The sequence below is a fragment of the Amphiprion ocellaris genome, chromosome 10 (genome assembly GCF_022539595.1).
Source record: "Amphiprion ocellaris isolate individual 3 ecotype Okinawa chromosome 10, ASM2253959v1, whole genome shotgun sequence".
Taxonomy (NCBI): domain Eukaryota; kingdom Metazoa; phylum Chordata; class Actinopteri; family Pomacentridae; genus Amphiprion; species Amphiprion ocellaris.
The window spans coordinates 11,885,547-11,903,188 of record NC_072775.1 but is presented as its reverse complement, the minus strand read 5'-3'; the positions used below and the strand labels follow the sequence as shown (position 1 = coordinate 11,903,188).

General features: G+C 39.4%; 2 protein-coding genes across 2 annotated transcripts in view; one reads left to right on the top strand and one right to left on the bottom strand.

Moving 5' to 3' along the window:
* Window positions 1-2,751: 2,751 nt before the first annotated feature.
* Window positions 2,752-5,059, top strand: gadd45aa (growth arrest and DNA-damage-inducible, alpha, a). The gene is made up of 4 exons (XM_023295620.3): window positions 2,752-2,914; window positions 3,432-3,533; window positions 3,656-3,884; window positions 4,168-5,059. The coding sequence occupies exons 1-4, from the start codon at window positions 2,865-2,867 to the stop codon at window positions 4,279-4,281; spliced, it is 495 nt and encodes a 164-aa protein (XP_023151388.1). The 5' UTR covers window positions 2,752-2,864; the 3' UTR covers window positions 4,282-5,059.
* Window positions 5,060-14,192: 9,133 nt separating this feature from the next.
* The window catches only part of gng12a (guanine nucleotide binding protein (G protein), gamma 12a), a 31,428-nt gene continuing 27,978 nt past the window's right edge, over window positions 14,193-17,642 (bottom strand). The window contains exons 2-3 of the mRNA XM_023295623.3: window positions 17,264-17,372; window positions 14,193-16,270 (exon numbers count right to left, since the gene is read on the bottom strand). Coding sequence (XP_023151391.1) covers window positions 16,145-16,270; window positions 17,264-17,356 — 219 coding nt within the window. The 5' untranslated portion in view covers window positions 17,357-17,372 and the 3' untranslated portion in view covers window positions 14,193-16,144. The remainder of the gene's footprint in view (window positions 16,271-17,263; window positions 17,373-17,642) is intronic.

Below are 17,642 nucleotides of genomic sequence, written 5' to 3'. Positions count from 1 at the left end.
TCCACTTTTTAAACTTCAGCACTGTTGTTTGAAAAGGTCTGAAGGTGCAGGTGTATCAGTGAGAACATTAGTTTGTGTATAGTTGTAGGATATGCTGGTTTTGTATCCAACCTTCACAAACCTGCATCGGCCCTTGTCCCGGTCTGGAGAAACCTGGGTACGTTCACTGTGAGAGAAACCAGGATACCGTGGCATGCAGACACCTAATACAGGTCTCTGATGGTGCTCTGTTTGTACAGCAGTGAGTGGCTGAGATGTGGAAGGATCAAAGCATAAGTGCACATGCAGAAAACACAGAAATATATTTAGATATAACAGCATTACAACCACTAAATTGACTGTGAAAAACACAATTAGAAACATTCATATTCATTATATATCACAAACCCAAACACATATATGTGGGATGCATTTAGAAATTTTTAAACATAAATTGTTTAATTGCAGGTGTTTATATAATGATTGGCACAAAGAGGACCAAAGATTAAATCATGCTTATATACACTACATTTCAAAAGTTTGCGGTCAACCAGAAAATTTCATGTTTTCCATGAAAACTCACACTTTTATTCCTGTGCTAACATAGTTGCACAAGGGTTTTCTAATCATCATTAATTACCCTTTCTGGAAATGGGCCTCTGTACCCCTATGTAGATATTCCATTAAAAATCAGCTGTTTCCAGCTACAATAGTCATTTACCACTTTAACAATGTGTACACTGGATTTCTGATTAATTTAATGTTATCTTCATTGAAAAAAATGTTTTTCTTCAAAAAATGAGGACATTTCTAAGTATATGTAGACTCCCCAGAGATAAAATTCCATGAGAAAGTTGATCCATGGTTGAATAAATATTTGAAAGTATTACAATGTATACCTGAGAGCCTTACTGTATTACGTTTTATTATATTTTGAATTGTCACCTGTGGCCTGACTTTTTCTTTCTTTTATGCAAATAAGCACATTTCCAGCATTAAACTGATGGATAAAATGCACAATTTGGTGCATGAAAATTCCACAGAATGTAGGAAATAAAGTGCTTGATGCTCAGAATTGTACTCCCAGATGTTCAAACAAAATCTAAAGTCATGCAAAAGTGGTACACTGCTAGCATCATTATCTCTAATCACAAAACATTTCACCCTACCTCTTTGTCATTCCTTCAGCGGATATTTTTCTATTAAAAAGTTAAGTCAACTCCCTCTCTTACTACTTTTTTGTGACATTTTGTTTCCTACAATTGAACAATTTCATTTAGCAGATGTTTTTATCCAAAGTGACGTACATCTGAGAGTAGATACAACACAATCAAGGACCTAATCAGGAGAAAACAACCTGGATAAGTGGCACAAAACAAGTTTTAGTGTGATCATAGGCCCAAGTATCCACAGGCAGTACAGATAGAATTTTTTCTTTTATCAATTTATTGTTGCTGCTTGTTTTGGCATATATAGGTTCTTAATGTCAGCATATTTCATGCTTATATACTGTGTCTAATAACTGTTTTTTAAAGACTACAATGAAAATCAAGTTTTTCTTTTGCATGATAACATGTCCACGTGGTGTTTTCTGTATGCTGACACGTGTGTTGTTAGCAAAATAAGCAGTAAATGTCATGACTGAGCATTTTCACCTTGAAACTGCAGTGTACCGATGACCGTCTCAAAAACGCAGATTCAGACTTTTAGTGTTTCATATGTAACAAACCTAAGGAACCAATCGGATCATTACTTTTATTTAAGCATGGATGGCTGAGTTACTACATTATGGACTTTCTGGACTTTACTTTGAAACACAGAGATGAGTTTTAAAGGGTTTAATCAATGATCAAGTTCAAGAACAAGTGTTTAAAAGTTGTCTCTCCGCATTTATTTTACACTGTTTGTGATTTTATCTTCCTGATGCTCGTTGTTGAGGCTGAATCATTATGGAACAGACATAATTAGCAGGTTCCCCCCATAATCCAGAAGCTATAAAAATGTGAAAAGTATAATAACTTTAATTCTGAGCAAACATGAGGACAGACAGAGCCGGTTATTCAGAGGGAGGATGGTTGCTGGGAGGGATCCTGACCTACTTTCCAGCAGCACTACTGATGCAGGTGTGTCGCTGCTCCCGTACTCCTGTCTCGCGCCAGTCCTTTGGATCTCGCGCGCGGTTTCGGTAGGTTTTCGCACGCTCCGCAATGGACCAATCAGAGCGCAGCTTCTTCCTAGGAGACGTCCCGTTGCTATGTGGTTGTCCTGGAGACTTCCCGGTCCGGTCCGGCAGCCAGGGTGAGTTCTGCAGCTCCGTTATTACTCCATTACTGCATTAAAACTCACTTTGAGCGACGTATTTCACATGTAGGTTCCTGCTTTGCCTCGTTCGGGCTTTTCTTGAGTTGTCAGAAGATATTACTTCACTTAAATAAGACGTGCTTTCGTGCAAACGCGTTTTTGAGAATCTAATGTTCAGCAGTAAAGTTACAGCTGTGCACAAGTTATGCTAACATGGCTAGTTGTGTGCTGCAGCCGGCCTGCTAAACGGATTTTTTTATTTTTATCCACATGTTGGAGGCCAGTAGACAGCTGCAGTTACGGTAGTAACCCGGCCGGAGACAGACACGCCTTGTCGCCGTGTGTCTGTCCAATCCGGCCCCGGAGCCCGGCGGCTACATTAGCATACCACCAATGACCGCGGCTATGCAAATGTTCGCCTGACTCGCATTGTCCCGGACTGTTTTAATGTGAAGTTGCCAGATTTATCTCTCAGTTGCAGCACAGTTAGACTACAGATAAAAAGTGTGTCACGTCGAGAAGATACGAGGAAAAAGTGGCCGGTGGTTCTGTACTCTTTTGCTCTAAGGTGGATTTTGGATTTTATGTACAACATGACATTTGAGGAACTAAATGGGGATTACTCTCAGGAAAGGTAAATAATATGGATTATTAATATGACGTTAATGCATATTTACGCTGCGGGTGAATCGGACCGTGTTTATTAAGGTGTGCAGCATGCATTAATTTAATAATGCATGATTGAGATGATTTTTAATTATTTAAGCTTACAGTTTACAGCTGCAGATGTTAAAATGTGAAGTTTGATCGGTTTAGCTGTTGAGCCTGTCGCGAGACGCTCTCCACTTTTCGATAACCGGTTAGCTAACAGCGCTGCAGCGACCCGGTTTAAGGTGAAGAATGACAGATAGTTTGACACGACAGCGCAAATTCAGACTTTTCTACATTCGTAAAAGTGATTTCTGTCGCTGCACTGACAAGAATTTGTTTTTTTTTGCGTGGCGAAACCAACTTGTGCACATCTATCGGTTCTGCTCAAAGTGACGCCGGCTGGTTAGCTTGGAGTCTACGAGCTAGGAGTCCGGCTAACTAAAGGGAAGTTTTTGTGGTACAGTTGCAGCGACGTTAACATAACTTTCTCCGTGTTGCAGAATGGATACAGTGGCGAAAGCTTTGGAAGAAGTCCTGACCTCTGCCTTGCCACAGGGCTGCATTACAGTGGGAGTCTACGAGGCTGCCAAGTCCCTCAATGTGTAAGTACATCTGCTGTCACTCAGCTGTGAGGCTTTTGTTAGACCTACTTACATAAAGCAGGATACCACAGACGCTACATACGAACAAACTAACACCGTCTCTTTTTATTCTCCCTCCACAGAGACCCTGATAATGTGGTTTTGTGCATCCTGGCTACCGATGACGAAGACGTCAAAGATGTGGCCCTGCAGATCCACTTCACCCTCATTCAGGCTTTCTGCTGTGAGAATGACATCAACATCCTGAGAGTCAACAACACCAGGCGCCTGGCAGAAATACTGGGTGGAGGAGGAGGCGGTGGGAAGCAGAGTGGGGGCGAACCTCTGGATGTACACTGCGTCCTTGTCACTGTAAGTATTGTTGTTCGTTCAAAGTGGGTCTTGTTGTGTTTTGATTTTATCCAAGATGTTGAAAGATGAGTGAAACCCTTAGTCAGGAGAGAACCTGTTAGTACTTGTTCTTGAGCATTTGGTAAACATGCTTATGACTCCTCCCTTATATGACTTCCAAGGAATTTCAGTACCGGGAAGTACCTTGCATCTGCATACACAAACACATAAGGACTTATTGCAGTGTAAGCCATGCAAAAATATACTTAACTGATGTATTCTCTTTTTTTTTTTTTATTTTCAGAGCCCACATTCTACATCATGGAAGGACCCCGCTCTGAGCAAACTGAACCGGTTCTGCAGAGAGAGCCGCTGTATGGACCAGTGGGTACCCATCATTAATCTGCCTGAACGATGAACTTTAAGCTGCAAAAATCCTGTCCAGAGAGGAATTTTATCTGCGCAGGAAGAGTGGTGTGAACCCTGATGGACACATATAACCACCCAGAGATCAAATTCCAAAGCACTGCTGATGGGGAAAGAAAAATTTGGTGGAAAAATAAGTCCCTGTCTGTCTGCATGGGATGAATTTAAAAGAGAAAAAAAAAGCAGGGGGTCTGATTTCCGCTTTGGACCGGACTGTTTGGAGTTGCGTCTGTCAGCCTTTGCAACCAAGATGAGACGGCAAGGCTCTTGTATCGTCATGAGGTGGAAATAACAAAAAGCGTGTGTGCTTTTTAATGTGGAGCTGGACACTGTACAGAAGGATTATATCATGTATTTGTTTGGTGAAGCCTCTGTGACGAGTCAGAAAAGTGGGGAGAGACCAGAACATGGAGCTGTTGAGTGCACCAAGGCCTCGGTCTCTCTCTCTGCAGAAACAAAGCACTTGTTGAAACACTGGACCTACTGCAATTTCACTTATTTGATTAAAATTGTTGATGTTAACGTTGCTATTGTCATAATTTAAAAAGGGAAGGGCTACACATCCAGTGAAGACATTCTGTGTATTTAGTGTTTCTTAAACCAGCTGTTTTTTGCCACAAATGAAATAGTTCCTTTGTTACAATTTAAGTTATTTCTAATTATATTTAAGTGTATTTATGTTTCATTTTTTTACCATAAATATTTGCAACATCTGAATACCAGACACATATATGTATTGCTGTCAATAAAAAGTATTTTTTGGAACAAGAGCTACACGTGCTTTTTCTTTTTTTTTTCTTTCATTTCTGGAAATTTGAGCAAAGCCGAGCTGAATTCTGACCTTTGCCGGTTGTAAAAAGAGGAGTCACGTGCGGATCGCAGGGGTCATGTTGGCCTCTGTGGCCTCAGTGCCATCTCTGAGCTGAAGAGAACAATAATCCTCGCCGCTCTCTCTGCACAGGCTTCTGCCTCGGTCAGCAGGACCATGCTCATTCATCCAAACATGTTCTCTTTTCACCAATTCTCTGATTTGTTGGACGGTTTGCATTTTCACCAGCTGACTTCCTAGAAAAAGCATCTGCACCAAGGACGCATTAATTGCATTACATGTCACTTATTGCAAGATATGTATATTGAGTGTTACATAGTAGGGCAGCTGTGCTTTACTGCTCAGACAGCGAGGTTACATCAGATGTTCTTACGGTGTTTGTGCTGCTTCTGCCAGTAAGACAGAACATGTGGCAAAGTTCAGCTGAGAGTACGCAGCTGGAAGGTTTTGTAAAGGAGGTTTTGGTAAGCAATCTGTTGTGCAAGCCGGTTTGAACTGCTCAATCACTCCCTCGCTAATTTCCTTTTCCACACACACGCAGGTGATCTCTCCGGAGTTGAATGTCGATGATGTCAGTGGATGCAAGGCGGGCAAGCCCCTCTGAAACGCAGAGTCATGATCACGAGAAGAGAGAGGGCAGAAGGCTGTCCTTGAGTTGCACAACCCAGCTCCAGCTTTTCATGTGAGGGAGACCATGTGACCATTCCCTTTTTTTTCTTTTTTTTTTAATATTGCTAAACCGGGTGCTTTATACAACCCAGCAGATCACATGTGCAGTGATTCAACATTGCTGCAGCCGGTGTTTTTCCTGTAGCTGATACCAATTTATGATTTCTCAAGTAATGTCACTGTTGTTTTGTGTGACACTAGTTACACTTAATTCATATGTTTACCAAGTTTGGAGGGTTTTCTGAAGGTGTTTTGGTTTCCTTTTCCAGGAAACTCAACAAGATACTGAAGAAGATTTCAACAGCAGAGAACTGGCTGCAAAGCTAAAGCAACACTACATTACCCAGAAGCCCCCACTCGAGGCATAAATATTAACCCCCCTGTTGTCCTCATTTACGGGCACCAAAACATATTGTTTCCTTGTCTGAAAAAAATCCAAAAATTCAGCAAAAAAATTCCCCAAATTTCTGAAAATTTGCAAAACCGTCAGGAAGAAAATTCCAATAATTCCTTAAAAGTTTCCCGTAAAAAATACCCCAAATTTGGAAAGAAAATTCTTGTAAATAATTTCAAAAAATGAGTAAAAATCTTCAAAAAAAATCCTAAAAATATCTAAAGTGATTACATATATATCAGTAAAACTTGTAATATTTTAAGAACATTCCCAAAAAAAACAACCAAAATCCAGCAAATTTTGCCAGATTTTGGTTGATTTTTTGTGAATATTCTTAAGAAACATTTTTAACATTTGTTTTTTTCCACCAAAAAATGTTCAAAGATTTCCCAAAATGTTGAAAACGTGAACATCAGAAGTTTCACTGTGAAATTTTTTCCCCCCACATTTTCAAACTTTAAAACGGGTCCATTTTGACCCACAGGACGACACGAGGGTTAATAGCTGCACTTAAAGGCAAACTAAATGCACTTAACTGTATATTTCCCTTCTATATTATATGAAACATAACAAGGTTTATTAGCTGTACTGTATGAGATATACATGTGTGTTTTTATTCAACATACAGGCACTACTAATGAAGTCATTAATACCAAAGTATGTCATGAATACAGCATTTAAAATAAAGCCTGATGATGTGATAATGATTTGATCGCACTTAAAATAACTGAAAAGCGGTACCTGAACTAAAATGCCCCCCTGCCCTAGAAAAGCTCCTCAGGGCCTCGTGGTTTCAGTTGGCACTGTGTGAAAGGTTGCCTGACGTGTGACTGCGGGGCGTGACGCTGACTGATGTAATCTGGCATTGTTATGGTAGAAGGGAAAAGGTTATTTTAAGATCGGAGCAGTCAAGCTCTGATGCAAGTGTTGTAAAGACACTTTTCTTGTTCAAAAAAAGCCCCGCGTATCATCACTAGTACCTGCTGCAGCGTGGGTCACAGTTCATGTGCAGCAATCACGTGTTTGTTTCTAAAAACAGAACAAAATTGTATGATCTGATAAGGCACACTGCACTTTGAATTGTTATATATGGTGCAACCCGGGGAGCATATTGTATAACCCAAGTCAGCAGTATAATGTATTTGGAGCTGTATTATGCTCACTCATTGTGTCAAAGATTAAGAACATACAGAAATCAGTGTGCTGCTCAGATTGGGAAGGAAAAGGTAAATATATGAAGATTTGTGAAGATGAAGTTGCAAAATCGATCATGAAGTTTACACTTTTTGATTGGGTAAGGCTAAAGTAGTTTGAACCTGTTTTAGAGATGTGTTTCCTTTACTACCATTTTTACTGGAATAATGTAGAATTATGCTGCTGCATTCTGAGAGATGCTCCTTATATTATGTCCAACTAGTATATATTGATGCAGGCAAAGGAATTACTGTCAATATAAGGCAATAAAACTTAACAGCACAACAAAGTACAGCCTCCAAAATTACCTTTGAGTGCTTTGGCTTCCTCCCATAGTCCAAAGACATGCAAACTAGGTTATTTGGTGATTGTAAATTGGTTTTAGGTTTGAATGCGGATGTGCTTGGTTGCTTGACGTGTTGGCCTGGTGATGGTGCTTTTTGAACAATTTCATTTGGGATAGACTTCGGCCCTCCCAATAGTGCATATAGCTCATAAATACATGGCTGGATAGTTTAAGCTGTACCCAATACACTGCTGAGTAATGATTTTAGTTCAAAATGGGGGAAAAATGTTTCTCAAGCTCAAATTGAAAGCATCAAGACTTAAACAAATGCTTTTAGATTTTGGTCCATTGGCTGTGTGGGCTCGTGGAGTTCTTGTTTGACATGAAGCACACGAATCTGATTGATTTCATGATAGCCGGAGCCAGAACTACAAAACTTCCCAGTAAAATCTACACATTCGGAAACTAAATTCAAACAGTCGATCCTGAGCTGGACACTACTTTAGAAATACAGTGGTGGAAAAATTTTTTTTAGACCCATGCATTTGGGAAATATTGCATTAAGAATCACTCTTGGATCTACAAGTGCAATTTCTTCTCGTGCCGTCACAGCCAAAATACTAAACAAATCCTAAAAAAGCCATTAAAAACTTAAAATTAATTGGTTCCATAAAAATGCATAAGAAACTTTGAGTATTGGGTCATTTTGGTACCAGTGAAGGTTGTGCTTTTGATTAAAAGACACCGTTTTTGTTGCCATGCTTCGCGTCTACATAAAGCCAGCTCATTTGAAAGTTCTTCAGAGACAACAATGGCTAAAACAAGAAACCTAAGGCAAGAAACATGCCTGAAGATAAAGATTCTCAGCCAGGAAGGGTACAGCTGCCACCAGATAGCCAGGAAGTTCAGATGCAGGCCTTCAGCAGTTGAATACACTCTGCAGAAATACAGACCAACCAACAGCTTGGAAGACAAACCAAGATCTGTGCGTCCAAGAGTTTCTTCAGCAAGAAATGACTGCATCCTGAGCCGCATGTGCAGGAAAACCACCAAATGACATCACAGGAGCTTCAGCAGCAGTGGTCAGTCCAAACTGATGTCTAGTGTTCCACCCGCACTGTATGTGGCCGACTTTTAGATCATGGCTTAAGGTCCTACAAGGCTGTCAAGAAGCCCCTGATCAATGAGAGACAGAGGTTAGAGGTGTCCTTGGGTCAAAGCACACAAGAATGGGACAGCTAGGAACTGAAAGAAGATTCTATGGTCAGATGAGTCCAGTTTCCAGCTTTATCTTCCTCCTACTAATGTAAGGGGACGCAAAAGGCCAGGTGAAGCATTATCTCCAGCATGTACAGTACCTACTGTTAAGCATGGTGGAGGCAGTATCATGGTTTGGGGATGCATGAGTGCCACTGGTGTTGGTCATCTCACTGTCAGTGATGGCACATTGAACTCTGCTAAGTATTGTGCCATTCTCCAAACCCACAAGCTCACGTCCTTCTGCACGTGCAATGTTCCGTCGAGGTCAAAACTGGATGTTTTCAACAAGATAATGCCCTTGAACACATCCAGGGTCAGTAGAATTTGGCTGCAGGAGCACAGTGTCCAGGTCTTAGAGTCCCTGGACATGAGCCCTGTTGAAAACCTGTGGTGAATTATCAAAAGGTCTGTTTCAAAGTGTAAACCAAAGAATTTAGAAGACTTAAAAGCAGTAATTCAAGAAGAATGGGACAAGATTACCCCTCAACAGTGTGAAAGGGTCGTGGGAAACATGCCAGCCAGGATTAGAGCTCTACTGTGTGCTAATGGCAGGACTACTAAATATTAATTTGATGATGTGATGGTTTATTTATTTTTTGTTCAATTTTGAACACATTCTCTGTTATTTGTTGACTTTGATCCCGACAATGCTGAGAACTTGCATATTGAAACCGGCTTTTCTTGTAAACTATAAACAAAAAAAACATAATTTGTATTTGTTTGTATTTGTCTAATGCAGCCACACCTTTTGAAACACAAAAAAGATCTTTCCACAGATATTTCATGATAATATTTGAGATTGTGTAAAATTTTAAAGGTGTCCCAAAACTTTTTTTCCACCATTGTATAATCCATGTTCCTATTTAGGCTGGTGTTTCCCTTCAATGAGCTCAGCGGTGGAAGGGAGTGTTAAACAGTGGAGCACCTGACATCATTAAAGCTGATATTTTATGCCTTCAGTTTTAATGCAGGACAAACAGCAACTTTATCATTCTTTTTATTACATGGTGATATCATGGAAATTCCGGCAGAGATTTACAAAACTCACCCCGACCAGTCGAGACAGATCACCGCCCTCACTGAGAATAGTTCTGCTGAAGTTTTATCTTCCCACTGTTGCTAATTTGTAGATTTTTTTGCTAGAATATCACATTACTAGGCCTTCGTTCCACTATGTGAAGTAGCCTGAGGTGACTTGGCGCTGTGTAAATAAAGCTGAATGGAATATATCTAATCAGCGTAACTGAAACGACCTATATGGGTATTTGTGGGCGTGTGTGACCTTTAATTTATAATGCAACATGCGTAATAATCTAATCATGTTCTTGGATTGTGGACTACGGCTGTCACATGAATGCAGTGGATCAAAAGTACAAGAGTACACTGTAAAAAAAAATTGGTGTTTTTACGGTATTGCCAGAATGCTACCGTAAAATTACAGTAAAACATTTTCTACATTTATGGTAAAGAAATGTATTGATATTGTTGATTTTAGGGTTAAAAAATGTGCTTCATTCCATATTTTACTGTAAAATAAAAAGTTTTAACCTTTAAAAGTTTTGAAATTTACATGAAAATACTATATAAAATAAAGCTTGTTACTTATTATAAATATTACAACTTTTTTCCATTATCAGCACAACAGTTAGTGAATTTAAAATTAAATGTGTATTTTTTAGCAAAAATAACAGTTAAAGCTGTCATAAATATTAAAGCATATGTTCGTTATTAACACATAAATACATCAATTTGGCCAGTAACCAACTGTATTTTTTTACATGTAATAAATGCAGAAATTGCCATGTTACTTGTTATGAATATTGCAGCATGTTTACATTACCAGTACAACAATTTGTACATTTAACTGGGAAAAACTGTATTCTTTTCGAGAATTAAATGCAAAAATTACAGTATTGTTATACATATTAGGGCATTGTTCCATTAAAAACTGTGCAGGAGTTGGGAAATTTATTTTTTCAAGAGGAAAAAAAATCTAAAAAATGCATTTTTCTCTTCATTAACCTATTTATGGTGATTCAGTGTTATATAAACTGCACCAAACTATTTTAGAGTTTACAGATTTTTACCGTCAGGTTTGACAGTTTTTCACCGTAAATGTACACTTTTTTTTTTACAGTGTAGATCGTATAAAATGCATCAAATTCTGAATTCTAGCACTGTTTATGTGAATATGAACAGCCTTTAGTTGGCACTTTAACGTACTAAGAGGCTGGAAAACTACACTCTAAGAAATTTCCCTGTAAATTTACAGTAAAGAGCTGGCAGCAAAAGTTGCCAGCAGAGCGCTGTTATTCTACAGTAAACCTACCGTATTCTACAACAACAGTTTATTACTGTAAAAAATATTACAGTATTATGCTGTTGAAAGAGCTATTTCCTGGGGCTTTCAAAATGAAAGTCCCAGGAAATAGCATAGCATAGAAATGGCTCAGACAAGAGATGACTTTTCAACATTAAGCTTTCATTAAAGCCAATTCTGTATCAAACATATTTCAAAAACTGACCTATCTAACCCATTCAATTTTAGTAACATACAATCATTTCCTCATGCTGAACAGGTTCTCATTCTGCATGTCCTAGTTCAGGTACACTGAGTTTGGTTTCCATTTTTCCTGAACTGTAACAAAAGATACCTATATATCACTTAAATTATTTACCTACTGCATTGAACACATTCAGCAACTAACAAATTTCAAGTAATTCAAGTCTTGTGAAATAAAATCTATAAAAACAATTAATGTTTAACAGGTTGTCAACAATCTGTTTAAAAATTGCATATCACATTTCAGGTACCCTGCCTTCAGAATCAGTCTGTCATAACTCATGATCATGTTCAATAAACACCAAGTCAAGGAACAAACCTGGAACTGAAGTATTTTATACTGAACCCAACACAATACTGAGACTTGTTACCTTAGAATGACAACATGAACATCTGGTTGCAGACGGGGCTTTTCCTTTGTCAAAGTGAGGTCCTGTGTGGAGAGGTGCTGTGGGTTTACATGAAGTCCCACTCAGAGTCCATGAGTCTTTTATAAGGGTGGCTACATGTGGATTTACAGTAGATGTCTTTTCTGGAACAGCTTCCCAGACCTCTTGGACATCACCTTCTCCTGGCTGGCCTTTGTTCCCTTCTCAGGGTTGATACCAAGAAAGAGTCTACAACGAAATGACAAAGAAAGAATATATTAGGTGTGGCAGGCAAAGATCCCTTGAACTTAATATGGAACCCTGTCACATTCATCAAAAAACTAACAAACAAAAATAAACAGGAAACTCAAATTATTAAGCAAAACAGAGGGTTCCATCTAAAACAGCTATCTAGTTCAGTACACATTTAAATCTAATTTTTGCAGCCATTTGCATAACAAGCAAATTTACCTTTCCTAAGTGGAGAGAAAAGCAACATGACACATCCCACAAACCTTTTTAAAACTTGAAATTGCCTAAATGGTGGAATGCAGACAAATACATGTGGAGATTTGATAACAGATCAGTGGAGCATCACATTGTATATTTGATGGAAAATTACACAAAGACAGAGATAGCTAACCTAACCTAGCTGGATCTCGTTGCTTAGAAATTCATTTTCCTGGTCTGGTTTAAAAGAAAGACCCAAAGTTTTGTCCACTCTGCAGCCAAAGGGGAGGATGCTAGCTAGCTAGCTGCTAGCTAACAGTGTGGGAAACGTTAGCATTCATGCTAGCTAGCTAGCTAACAGTGTGGGAAACGTTAGCATTCATGCTAGCGACTCGTGGCTAACACCAAGCAGTAACTAACTGGCTATGTTTATGTTACTGTCAAAGAATAAAACATAAATAGACTGACAGAATTAAAAGTAAGGCTGACTTTTTAATAATCACAGTTACCTTGTTTAGTGAACCGGAGCAGGATGGATCAGCTACAGATGGTCCCTGCAGGTCTGAGGGCCGAAAATCGTCGTCCTCAATTCTTCCTTTTCTCCCAGTTCTTCCCTCAGTAATCAGTAAGATCACTGATACATACTATTTTAAACTTATTTCGTCACTTGGCTGTTTGCTAAATGCGGTGATGTGCAGGAAGATTTGCTTAGACGAGTAACAGTCGGACTGCACCAACAGTCACACTCAAAAATCAACCCAAACCAGAAAAATACTGTAATCTGCTGTAAGATTGTACGGCAGCTTGCTGTTAATATTGTGTTCTTTAAAAACACATGAATTTACAGTATTCAGCTGTATTTACAAAGAACGGTATATTACTGTACAAAATATGCTGTATTTTTTACAGCAATTTGTTACAGCGTATGCAACAGTTGGCAGCAGTGAGATAAAGGTGCAGCTGGGCCTACCAGAGGAGCAGAGGTGCCACTGCAGCCCTCACCCTCCCTCCCCTTCCTCTCCCCCACCTCTCCCCCACATCAGCACATTCCAACACACTGACACTGTCACTGCCAGGACAGAGTTTCACAGTGGGGCACATGCCGAGAGAGCCGAGCTGCCAGCCGCTGGCCATAAGGCCCCTCTGATTCTCACATTGCTGCACAATGACAGGCTGGGATTACGGCAGAGGGTGCGCTGCAGGGGCATTGTGCTTATACAGAGGTATTTGTGCAGGGACATCTTTGTGCTTAAAGCGTTATGATTTGTCTTGTTATTTTTAGCGTTCAGTGAGAAGTTCTCGAGCACTCCTGCACCTGGCTTTCCCTGCATGCAGTGACACTTGACCTTTCAGGGGAGATCACAATCCGTGAGAAAACAGCGAAGAGGAAAGTTCAGTCTGTTTAGATTTTAGACAACAATATATAATAGGTGGCATTGTTATTTCACCACTACCTGTTTTTATGTGTGAGAACTGTCACATTCACGTCTGCGTTTCTGCAGTTTTTTACAATAGGTGATAATATGTTGCTCCTGTGTGATCTTCCCATTGTGTGCAGCAGAATATACAGCAAGCTGTGCCTCCACCAGCTGGACAGAAACAAGGTCGGAGAGACCCAAGTGGCCACCGGCGGAGAAAGAAAACAGACTCTCAGGCTAAAAAGACAGCTTCCCAAAATAGTTCCTTCACTCTTCAAGAGCGGAAGTCGGGGTTTGGTACTTTCTATATTTAGCTTTCGTGTTCTCTGCTTTCTGGCAGCCCTGGTGAGAAGCCCGATGACCTGAGTGAGCTGTAAATACAGGACTAATGAGAGGAAACGGCTCCAGAAACACTGTGAGAACAAATCAGGTTTCTCTACTGGATAAATCTCAGTGGTCTTCCAACTCTTCCAACTGTGCAACACATTTTTATTGAGATATTAGTACAGTATTGTACTGTAGGAATGCTTCACTTTATTAATCTTAGTTAAGTCTTCATACAAAGGTTGGTATATTAATAAAGACATTTATCAAAATGCAGATTTTGACAGTTAATCTATCAATGGTACAATAAGGCTGTTACAGAGTTGCTGTGAATGGACAGAAGTCGTGACATGGCAGTGGCAATCTGAATGTTTCTTTAGGAGGCATACAGGATTGATTTATTGCAAGTAAGAACAACTGACTGCTAGAGACAATCATAAAAAATACAAATGAATATTAACACTAGATCTCGATGATTTGAAGACCTGAAAGTACACTTTGGAGAAGGTGACAAAACAGAAACTGCTGAAAAAAGCAGAGCACCAGGTAAGTGAAACACGATTTAACATGTTTTGCTAGTGACATGTAGACAAAAACAGATGGCACAATATTGTTACAAATCACTTTCATCCCACAGATAAAAACATTTTATAGAAACATCATTTTTTTAGAGTACTCCCATTAAGAGTGTTCTTCATGATGCAAGGAAAACATAAGTAAGGCTTTAGAGTGAAGAAAATTTTAATTTATACTATCTATTCTGTTCTCTTTTTTTTGTTAATTTACCATAGCAGATATTTTCCCCCAGCTAATCACAACATGCAGGACATGTTAGACTGAAGCCCCCCCACCAACACAAATGTTAGAGTTTAAATTGGAGAAAAAAGGAGTGGTTTTATCATCAATGCACACATTTGCGCTTGTACCGACGACACTTAAAAAGACAAAGATGTGCACATTCACTGGACTAAGACACTTGTGATGAGCGAGTAGGCGTGGCTCACAGTGTTGCTGGCGTGTTTTTGTCGTCAGCATTCTTAAAAACAAAAAAAAAAAAACGTACCACAGAAGGTTTTCAGAAGGAATGGCTAACATGGTCTTATTCAGACAAAATTGAGATGCTTTAAAATGTAGTATTGTTGGTTTGGCTTGGTCCCAACGTTTTCATTACACAGTGTTGTTCTCTATCCAATGTCAACAGTTAAAAAAAATCTGCCCTGCAATCATGTGATAAAGTATTTTTTTCACTCTTTATCTTTACATGGACAACCGACTTTCCAAAGGCTTGGAAATCTGAATCTGAACAAAGATGATTTGTGATTAAAGGTGTTTATGTGACGGTTCAATAAATCAGCCGAATACTGTAGCAGGTAATCATACTGTGAATATCAGACAAACAGCAGATTAAATGGGAAGCAGATTGTCGAGGAGCAGCTGTAGAATAGTTTGAGTTACTGTCAATTAATTTAACACCAGGTGTTTCGACCTTTATCAACAATACATCGTGGTAGCATTCGAGTGGAAGCTCAGTATAAACACTGAAGCCTGAATTTAGTGATCTGAACTGCACAAAGTTTAAAATACAGTTGGCACTGGTTTCTGAAGCTATTACTATTATTTAATTAACTTCATACTGATTTACTTTTAAAGGTCAAGGGAAACTTCGGCTCTATGCATCCATTTAAGGCAAACCAGGGAGAAAAATAACAGTCGCTGCCTGCTGGAGATGAGACTGTGCACAGACGAAGACACAAATCCATCACTGAGAAGCTCTACTGCCGTCAGAATGTGCAGAAAATAATATATGCTTTCGACATATAGGTAACATAATGTATCCGATGTCATCACAACTCAAGTTTTGTTAGTGGTCAGAGCTTCAACTGAACAGTGAATAATACAGGCTAATGGGGGCAGCCACACAACATTTCTTTGCTCAATACAAACTGCTGCTTTTGAGAAAATCACGGCTGGATTGTTAACAGAACAGGCGAACACACGGTAATAACACGGTCACAGTCCACCCCTCAGCTCCTCCCAACAAAAAAGAATACAGCAACATTAATAAGCAAAAATAAACACATAAAGGCTAAGTGGCATCCACTACAATATAGTGCAGGGCTTTTTGTCCTTGAAGGGATTGTCTGAAGCAGGGATGCCCATGAGGAGAGGATCGTTTCTGGCGTGTTCACTGCAGTAGTTCATAATGTCTGCAGAGGCCTTGGATACCTACAGAAACAAAGACACAGGGGTGGGGAGGGATTTAGCAACTTTATTTTTTATTACTCATGCTTTACACACACAATAGGTCAATCCAGTGGTAAATATGACCTGCTTTAAAGGAGCATCTGAGAATTAGAGCAGTAGAGAATAAGCAGGTGTTTCTCACGCTGGAATCATGAAAAGTATGTTGAGTTGGTTATTAGCCATTTCTGTCTGCACTCCAAAAAAGACCAGGCTACAAGTTAGGACAGAAAATGTGGCAATCAGCCACTACGTGCTCCGGAGTGCCTTCGAGTTAAATTATGCACATTTACGGGTGCATGAGGTTATTTTTGGGGTTTACTAGAAAACGCTAGATTGCTACAGATATATCAGTTGGTAGATATCAGCCTGTCTTAGATATATCCTTACAAACTTTTCTTTTTTAACAAAAGAAAAGCCTGGTCTTGGATGAAAAAAATCTATATAACACATTGAAGGAAAGAAAAAGCCAAACAGCAGAAGATGGGCCCATTAATTCCATGTGCGATCACTGCCGAGGCTATAGCTGATGATATAATTTATTGTGCTGGTGAATTTGTAAGCCTCAGCATGTAATAAACTTTTCGAAGTTAATGTCAAGTGACTTATCATCCACTTAATGACATATGTGGACCAAACAGATAATCAGATGCAAGAATTCTCCCAACATTTGCACCTCTATTAATTTTTTTCATGAAATAGTTTATTCTCACTGTGTAGTTTATTTCTGCGAACTCCTTTATATCTCCATTAGCATTTAACACAAGAAATTTAGGGCAATTTGATTCCTTTATAATGTATATAAATGCAGATGAAATAATTGGGCATTGGCCTAAATACAGACAAAAACTGGAGCATACGCTGCTACTGGAGGAGGAACACAACACAGAGCAGATGATAAGGTGGACTGAGGAGAACAAAGACTAGTGCAGACAATGAAGATTCATGAAAAACGGCTGGTTTATTGTTGCACTGTACCTTTATCCTCTCAATGCTCGCCTCTATTCTCAGCTGCTGCACCGTCCGCCGGGCATGGGCGATGTTATTGGAACTGTGTGGCTTTGAAGACATCCTGGGCAACACAACACTGGAATGAAGAACAACAGAGAAAAGCCTGAAAACACTGATGAGCGTAGTGACGCTATACATATACGTAAAGCTATTAGGACTAAGTTGTGTTTTCTTCACAGTCTCCGTGCCTTTTAATATAGTAAGTGATAGTTTTCTGTTTAGGTTGGAGGCAGACAATAGAAACAGCTGTGAGCTTGTCAAACAGGGAATTCACTTCAACACTGTTCCTAAAGCAGGAAAAGCCACATATATTTGACATCACGTGTCAGACTTGGTTGTGATGATG

Excerpts from the sequence above, each read along its gene's own strand:
- gadd45aa (XM_023295620.3), top strand. The coding sequence starts at position 2,865 with ATGTACAACATGACATTTGAGGAACTAAATGGGGATTACTCTCAGGAA. Across the intron at positions 2,915-3,431 it reads GGGGATTACTCTCAGGAAAG|AATGGATACAGTGGCGAAAG; the intron begins GTAAATAATATG and ends TCCGTGTTGCAG. Across the intron at positions 3,885-4,167 it reads TACACTGCGTCCTTGTCACT|AGCCCACATTCTACATCATG; the intron begins GTAAGTATTGTT and ends TTTTATTTTCAG.